Raw genomic sequence first — 9,063 nt, 5'->3', positions numbered from 1 at the left:
CACTAGCAGGCAGATTCTCAACCACTGCGCCACCAGGGAAGCCCCCCCTGATTGCCTTTTAATGTATATTCCAAGCACCTTTTACTGACACAGATGAATTCAAGGCATCCTGTTAGAAAATGAAGCCAACATCTTCCATAACTTTTGAAATATTTAACTAAACGTTTTTTGGAAAAGTATAGTAAGTAGGATGATGTAGTGGAGCATTAAACTCAGTGAACAAAGACCTGTGTTCTTTGAGAGCATTTTCCCATTTATAAAAAGAGAGGTCTTGAAATGTTGGTAAGTATGTGGAACTGAGGGAAATCTCACACACTGCTGGTGGGGAGGGGGGTATGAATTGGTAACATCATTTTATAAAGCAACTGGCAATACCTATTAAAGCTGAAGATAAGCCTTTCCTACAATCCAGAAACTCTAGTCCTAAGTACATGGTTGAGAAAGACTAAGAGACTGGTACAAGATTTTATAGTTTATATTGAGGAAAAAAACCTGGAAATAATCTATAGATTCATAAACAGATGAATTAATGAATCGATTGTGGCATATTCATAAAGTAAAATATAATACAGTAGTTAAAATGAAATAATTATGACTACCTGTATCCAAGTGCATAAATTAAATACATACATGTGTGTATATATATATACATATATGTATGTATATATATAAAATGTTGAGTTGAGTAAATTGCAAGGTGCAAAATGAAAAATGAAAAAGTATTGATATGATGACATTTATATATTGGTTAAAGACAATCAAAATAATACTAAATTGTTTAGGGATGTATATATTTTTGGTAAAAGTGTAAAAACATAATGAACAGGAATGGAAAAGAAGTGTTTACTTTAGGTATGGTGGGACACCAATGGGATCAGGCAAGAATGCAAAAGGGACTTAAATTATATTTTTAATATTTTATTTATTTTAAAGCCGTTTAAATGTTAAAGAACATACAAATCTGGATAATGGTTCCTAGCTTTTCTAGACTCTCAAGTATGATTAAGCTAGCCAGATAGGTGTCTTTAAATCTGGGATCCTCAAAAGCCAGGGGCGGGGAGGCAGCCCCTCAGGACCCTCAGTAGGAGAAGGCAAGCCCAAGCCACTGGACTTGGGACTGCAGCCCCCTCCTCACTCAGGTCCCTGCCAACAGGGCAGCTTCTTGGCTCACCTCCGCTTTGATATTTTGTGATTCACCATCTCCTGGCTGCTGCTTTTCTCCCACAGCTACAGCCTGTGCTGGAGAAGTATTCTGGTTGCCCAAGAATCTAGTAACTAACACGATTATTTTCAGTTAGAAGCTTAGAGACAAGAGGATATTTTACTTACAAGTGAGAGGACCTCAGAATTCTATTCCCTCTAATAAAATAAGGGTGTCACTAACCCAATTCTCATTCAACTATCGATTAATATTCCAATGATGTGAGTCCAGCTGTAACCAAAACCACAAGGTTAACTTCAGGATTCTCGCAGAAGCTGCTTGAATCCCAGCTCAACCTGCTGTAGCTGTGCAGCTGGCCGATGAGGACCAAGGGTTGTCAGGAATCTACCGTGTAAAATAAGTCTGCATATTTGTTGCTGCTGAGGGAAATGGGGTGGGAGGGAAAGGGAGGCATCAGCTTCCTCCGAAGTGACTCCATCCCTAACTTGATTGTAAGCTTCACATAGAAATCATTATGGCCCCTCATTTTGTTAAGGTTTGACAGCTTTCTGACACCTTCAATAAAAACAAAATAAGTTGCTTTATGGTCAAGCCAGGAGAGTTCCCAGATGCAAACTAGAAGCCAAAGACAAAACCAGGGTTTCTAATAGGGAGCTTCTAGGAAGAAACCAGAACTACTCCTTTCCCGCATTTTAATTTAAACCGCTCCAGAGGAGCTTTCAGATCTCGAATGCTATGAGCCAGCCAGGACCACCCTGACTCTCATCATTACCATACCCAATTTGTCTCCCCGTCTCTCTCACACGCCAGGAACCTCCCGGGCTCCGGAACCAAACACCTTGCAGTACTTGCCCAAAGCTACAGGCCAGCAGCTAGGAGGGAGACGCAGACGTGGTCGGCCGTGAAAGGACGAGCCACAGGAGGTGGGAGCTGGGGGCGGGGGCGGGACCACGTTAAACCGCTAGATCAGAAATCCCAATATTACCAATACCCGCCAGCCTTCCATCCTAGAGAACAAACACGGGGGAAGTTCAATCGCGTAATTCAATAATTCAAGTCTTCCCTCTCCTCTCAAAAAAAAAAAAAAAAAAGCATCTCGTTGCCAAGCTTTCCATGGGAAATTCCCGCTTGCTAATGCGTTCTGTGTTCCAACTCCTTTTAGTAACCCTTTAGCATCGTTCTTCGAAAACCTGGTTTAAATTTCGATGCCTTTATGCACCCTTCCCCTGCCCCCCACATTGGGAGGCGGAGAGGGAGGGGAAGCCAAAGAGACGGAGGCAGAGATGGAAATGTGCGCTCCCTCCCCGGTCCCCTCCAAGTAGCCGGCGCGCACCGCAGCGCCGGGCGGCCAGGGTGGAAGGCGCCCGAGCGGGGCGGAGACCCGCCCAGGCCGCTCCTACCGGAGAGCGAGGGGCGGGCCTGGCCGGGGGCGGCGCCGCGCGCCACGCTCGCCTATAAGGAGCTGTCCGCCGCCCGGGTGCTGATTCCAGCTCTCGCTGCCGACGAGGTGCAGTCGGCGGTCGAGCGAGCCCGGCGCCTGCCGTTGCGTCGGGTCGCGGTTTGCACCTTTAAGGAGGGGGGCGAGGAGGAAGAGGCGAGCGAGGAAGGCGAGGGCTGCCGGCGGCCGTTGCGGGGACGGTACCTCCCTCCGCAGCTCCGGAGAAGCCCCCGCCACGGTTTCCGTAGGGCGTTTGGGCACGGGATGGAGTGAAGCCGCGAGTGCCTCTCCAAGGGGGGGTGGGAGGGGGTCAGGCGGAGCAGAGGAGAACGAGAGAGACAGAGAAAGAAAGAAGGAGCCGCGGCTGGCGCCTGCGAATTTGAGATTCGGTTGGGAGGGACCTGTTACTCGGGGGAAATGGATTCTGGACTACGGCCGAGCAGCGTTTTCACTTTGTTCTTCTCCGGCTTGTGGCATTTAGGATTAACAGCGGCAAACTGTGAGTTCCAGGAGCTGGGGGCGGGTAGGCGAGGTGGGAAACGCTGGCGTTTGGAAAGACACTCAGCTGTCCAAGCGTGTTCAATTGTGTCTGCTCTGAGCGGAGGGGAAGGGGGGGAAAATGCTGATTGGTGTGTTTCTATCACTCTAACCATCCCAAAAGTTAGCAGAGCTCGAAGGAGCCGGCCCCGTTGGATTTACCTGCCCTCCTCCCCGAATCGCAAAGTTCGGGGGAGAAGGGAAGGTTCTCTACCCTCAGCCTCCCGTCAGCTCCGCGTTCTCTGCCTGCCTGGTCTCAGCCGGGGCTTTTCCCGAGCAGGGCCCCCGGTTCAGACTGGATGCACTGGGGGCTGAGCTTCCAGAGACAGAGATGCTCCCAGCCACCGCACTCGCTGACAGCGGCTCATTTCTGAATGCGGCTGCCTCGCTCGGGTTTGTAGTATGCCCAGTGCCTCACAGTCCATGGCTTTCAGCTCTCTCCTAGGCAGAAGGCTCCAGTTGGGGTATCTTGCAACCAATGGTCATCGGTTTAATAGGGTTGGGAGTTTTGGCCTAAGAGTCATGGCCCGATGTAGTCAAACCACAAGATCAATGGCTGACCCTGGTATAGGAGGAAGAGCTTTGATGCGCACTCCACCCCCAAAATCTTTGTGCCAAAGAACGCATAATGAGTATGCACTAAGTGTACACTCTGTCGTCCAAGCTCTAACCTCGGCAAGCGCAGGGCATTTAATTTAATAGGCAGGAAGGCTGGACACCTGGGGATGTGCCACCTGCACTGTGTATTTAAAGAACCTAGTTTGTCAAACTTGAATAAATCTCTGGAGCCATCAGAGGTTCAAGCTCAATTGCTCAGCTGCCTCTCTAGGCAGAGAAAGGGAAGTTTTTCCAGCTCTGGAAACTCCTAAATGAGAAAGAATGCAATTAAGCCGTCTGTGTTGTTTCCAAAGATGGTTTATCAAGGTTCGTCAAGTTTCTGGGCGTGCTCCCTTATCTGCAAACCCCACCAAGAACCTCAGAAATATCTAACCGTATTGGAACAGTTTTGATACTATTTTTTTTTTTTTTTGGACTCTGAACCATCACTGTTAGAGAAGGGTAGGAAGACCACTTACTACTTACAAGTTTCTCTACCTCACTTCCCACCCTCTTAAGGTCCAAGAGGACCTTAAGAAAGAGATAGTCAACCCAGGGTTATACCTCAAGGGAAGACACTTAGACAAATGTCATTTACTGAGAATGGTCCAAAGCTGAGCCAGTGTTTCTATCTGTGATTGGAAGTTTTGGGGATCCAAAATCGATAGTTAGTGGAAATGTGTTATACAGATTTTATTAAAGTTTGTCTTCTAAAGGAGTGCTGAAGAAGTCAACCTCTTTAAAAAGGAGGGGCCAAAGGGCCTTAGTTCAGAAATTATTTCAGAGAACAGGTAGAGACAGGGTAGAATCTGATGTTTCTCTCCTCTTCCTCCTCTCCCCACACCCCCCAGCTCCTCCTCCTTCTTTTTTCTTTTTTTAAGTAAAATTGTTCCCATGGTGCTTTAGAAAAACATCTAAGTGGTTCAGTAAGAGGAAGTTAGGCACAGTGCCGAGTTAGTTTCTCTACTTCCTAAAACACTAGAGGTCAGTATTGTCCTAATGATGCAAAGGTGTGGCAACGAAATAGCCGTGTTTTTCCTTTAGCACATTTACCTACCTGAAAATAGTGACTATTTTGAAGATTCATGAAGGAGGGATGAGGAATAAGGGTGAAATAAATAGAACATACTCTATAGGAATATGGTTTGGGCTTCCTTATGTAGCACCTTTTCTTAAGAGCAAGGAAAAAAATTATGGAATGGCTTTTTCTGTAAATTAATTGAATTATGGTTAATGTTATAATAATGCTCATAAAACGTAAATGGTATGAGTTTAAGGCTCATGCTTACCATTACTGATGCAGCAATAAAGCTAATTCTGAGCATTTAAAATAAAACTTTGTGATAATGATCTTTAGTATTTCATCAGGGACAATTTAATTTACCTGTTTCCAATCAGCATTTCAGTTGAATGCACGCTGCTTGCTAAATATTTTGGGGTCAATGTTCCTAAAGTATAATGTTAAATGTTTTTATTTTGCCAAACAAAATGTATTAATTCAGGGAACAATAGAATAGCAGCAGAAAATTACTTCTGAATTCAATACTGGTGGTCTTCGAAACCTGTGATGCAGAACCTCGAAGAAAAAAAAAATTAACATTCTACAATTCTTCTAGACTTTTATTGTCCACTTTGACTTACTAGTTATGTACAACCCATTAACATTTAGATGCATCTAATGAGGAAAAGAAATCTCCTTTCAAATAGTCAATTTGTGTAAGCTTATAGATAATTTGGAAGATTTTTTCCCAAGATTATTATTTCTATTCATTATTATTTCTATATTTTGAAATAATACTTCAAGTCATTCATGACAGCCGTCTTGGAAATGGATTATTTACCCAAGACGCTCCGTGGTATACTTGTGAACTTTGCTCAAGTAAAAACAACTTTTAATTGTTTCCATTCTTCTAATAATAATTTGCTCTTGTTATTGCTGTGTTTATGTAGGATGTGTGTGTGTTTGTGTGTGTGTGTGTGTATGTGTGTTTAATTTTCTCATAATCTGAGCAAAACTTGGGAATTTAGCTGTAAGGGAAAAAAGAATGCTTACCCAATTATAGATTTTATAAATTTCTAATTAAGCAAAATTAAATAAAGTTAGGTTAGAAGGCCAGCTACAGTATAGATAATATGAATCTGTGCAGAGAACATAATTACCCACCAGTAATAAAAACTCTGGAAATTCCCCAATTTCGGATTTTTCAGGATATTAAATAGCTATAACACTTCCTTTGGGTTTACCCTGAGGGAATTAGTTAATTTCAAATGTAGATATGATAGACCAATGTTAAATGAAAAACCATTTTACATGTAATATCAGCTCCTTTGACACAAGAAGAAACGATGTGACTTGATAGTTGGTTAAAGTGAAACCAGGAGTTTGAAATGCTAGGAGTTCTAGCCCTAGTTATGCCACAGCTAAGATGTCAAATGCCCATCAGGTGATGCATCGTTTCTGTGCTCACAACTCAGGTATAAAATAGCAATTGAGATATGTATCTACTTCCAAATAGAAGAGCAGCTCAAATTTTACAGAGGAGATTCTTCGAATAGTAGGTACGTTGAAAGACTATTATAGTGGGAGAACTTGCATTCAAAAGATAAGAGGAATGCAGGAGACACTTATAGGGTCGCTGTTCACTTTATTTGACAATAATTGGATGTTACGTGATTATAAACAGCCTTCATTCTGACCAATCAGTCACTTTGGATGATCTCTAAGCATCTTATCTCTTTGTTGCTACATATTAGGTTCACACAGATAACAGCCTTGAGAGAGAAATAAAAAACTCTTTACCCCTTTCATCACAGGCAGAACTTTATCGAAAATATAGGGAAATGTCAATCATATTCCTAAAGATCTTCAAATAAAGAGATGCACTGTACCTTGAGTTAGCTGAAGCTTACACACAAACACAATCAATACGTAATATTATAAATAAACAAACATCAGATTATTTTCAGTAGGAAAGTGTTTGCAGTATACTTTTTTGTGGCATTTGTGGTCATCCGAAGTGAAAGAAGCATTATAATGCTGGTTTGGAAGAGTCCTGAAGATTTTCCCATGGTTGAATGGGCTCGTCTTTCACCATCCACATGAACTCTCTTGCCTTTCTCTCCGTATAGTCCCCGTCTCCAAACCAGATTCATATTTCCACAACTGAAAAATATGAACAACTAGACTAGCAATTTTCACACAAGGGTATAGACTTATAAGAAAGTTAGGTTCTATAAGAATCACCTTACTCACCCCCACCTCTTATTCTCATTCTAATGAATGACTGTCTTCTAAGTTGCAGTCTTCTTTTTTCCCTGCCCCTCTTGCCTTTTCTTTCTTTAGTGGGACCCAGTTTCTCTTTACTAGATTGCCTTACTTTTCAGTGTCCATTTGTTCCAAAACAAAATAATGTGATATCATTTGCAATGTTCCTAAAGCCTTTAGTTGGTGAACCAAAGCCTTTTATCTTATATGCCAGAACTCTGCTGAATATGACCTATATATACAAAGCTAATTATCCTTGTCATATAGGACAGTGAGGAGATGCTCTAGTTACCTGAAAGGCCAGAATACAAAAGTCATTCACTCAATAAGGCTTTATTTTGAAGCTTCAGTGGACTCATTTGGAGCCTAATGACATTTTTTTAATTCATAGGGGAAACTGTCTTCATTCATCAAAATGCTGACACTTTCTGGCAGATGTCCTTATAAAGGTTATTGACTTATCCTAATGATGTTGGTGCATTAAGAAGTTGGATCAAATGATTATTAAGGTCTTATTTGTCCCAATACATTTTTGTCTCTAACAGTTGATGTTGCCTACTGGTCATTTCATTTGGATACTTCTGGGATAATTGTGATCAAAATTGTTAAGCAATTATATTTAGAATAACAACTTAATAGGGTTTTAATTCCTAGTAACTGTTATGCACTTTGTATCTCTCACGCCATGTGCCGTGTTCGCATAATTTGACAAGGCAGCACAGCCAGGTAGACTTTATTAAATCGGGTTTACAGATGACTAAATTTAAGGTTAATAGAAGTTAATAAATTTCCCAGGATCATAAAGCTAAGCAATGAAAAAAAATTTAGGATCTGGACCTATATCTATCTATTTCCAAAGATCAGACTCTTTGCAAGATATGAAATTAATTCCCATGCATTCTGATGGGGTCTATGTGTGAGCATCTGTAGAACGTTGCCTTGGGATCTCTGTGGTCAGCATCTGCAGTCTGTCCATAGCAAAGGACATGGAGTCAGCCGCTTCCACAAGAACCAACTCCTGAGTTATACCTTCAAAAAACAACCAAACAATTGGACTCTAGATTTGATGCAAGATGCCGAACATCACAATGGTCAAAGATAGGAAGCCTCATATCTGGAGGAGCACCAGATGATTTTTCTTCTACAAGTTTCAGTTTAAAACTTGATAAGGAAAGGGCATAAGCTTGCTGAAGATTTGTGACCACACACACACAACAATGCCATAAAAGGTACCTCTGTTGGCGTCATGTCTTGTAAGTCTATAGATGCCAGACCAAACATATTAATTATCAATAAATAGCAGATATGAGCTTCCTTTCTCAGCCGAAGGCTGGTCCTGAATGAGCTCTACCTAATACTCTAAATTTCATCCAGTCACTCCTCCCACATTGCCTTATTTCCAGTTTATGGAACTCCGCCGTCCAAAACGAGCCATGTTTTCTCACATCTCCTTGCATTTATTTGCATATGCCATCTACTTGGTCTAGAATGCCCTTTCACATTTTTATCTTCTGTCACTTTCTCCATCCCCCTCTCCCCCAACACACACACTTTCCCCAGGCTGGGTCAAATGTCTCTTTATATTACTACTATATTTCCATAACACTTCTTAGAGTGCTTGTCTCCCCAACTAGATGCACATTTCCCTGATTATCATATTTTATTTGAATGTCTATAGTCAGTATCTAAAATACTGGGCAAATGCATGGATGAGAGAATAAATGAATGGGTTCCAACTAAAATTTTTCATTTCTAAACTAAGATCCTTCTATGGTCCAGCTGCTAGAATCTTTTAAAATGTATTTGTTTTATGGGTTTTTCTTTTTTTTCAAGTGACAAGTATTACCTATTCTAGTTTTGAAAATGTTAAGAAGATGTTAGCATGTGTAGCTTTTAAGTGAAAGAGCAGAAGTTTAGATAATTTGACTGGATATGGACTGATAAATGGGCCCCTGCCTTTACACAGGGCTGCACATTTCCATGAGTTTGCTGGCATGATCTTATCTCTGTGTCAAATGGCTACTTGTTCCTAAAAGAGAAAGTCTCTCCATTCATTTGACCTCA

General features: G+C 41.8%; 1 protein-coding gene across 1 annotated transcript in view; it reads left to right on the top strand.

Moving 5' to 3' along the window:
* Nucleotides 1-3,017: 3,017 nt before the first annotated feature.
* The window catches only part of CNTNAP5 (contactin associated protein family member 5), an 877,159-nt gene continuing 871,113 nt past the window's right edge, over nt 3,018-9,063 (top strand). The window contains exon 1 of the mRNA XM_061199178.1: nt 3,018-3,099. Coding sequence (XP_061055161.1) covers nt 3,018-3,099 — 82 coding nt within the window. The remainder of the gene's footprint in view (nt 3,100-9,063) is intronic.

The sequence above is a fragment of the Eubalaena glacialis genome, chromosome 1, assembly GCF_028564815.1.
Source record: "Eubalaena glacialis isolate mEubGla1 chromosome 1, mEubGla1.1.hap2.+ XY, whole genome shotgun sequence".
Lineage (NCBI taxonomy): Eukaryota > Metazoa > Chordata > Mammalia > Artiodactyla > Balaenidae > Eubalaena > Eubalaena glacialis.
This window is presented reverse-complemented; position numbering and strand designations above follow the sequence as displayed.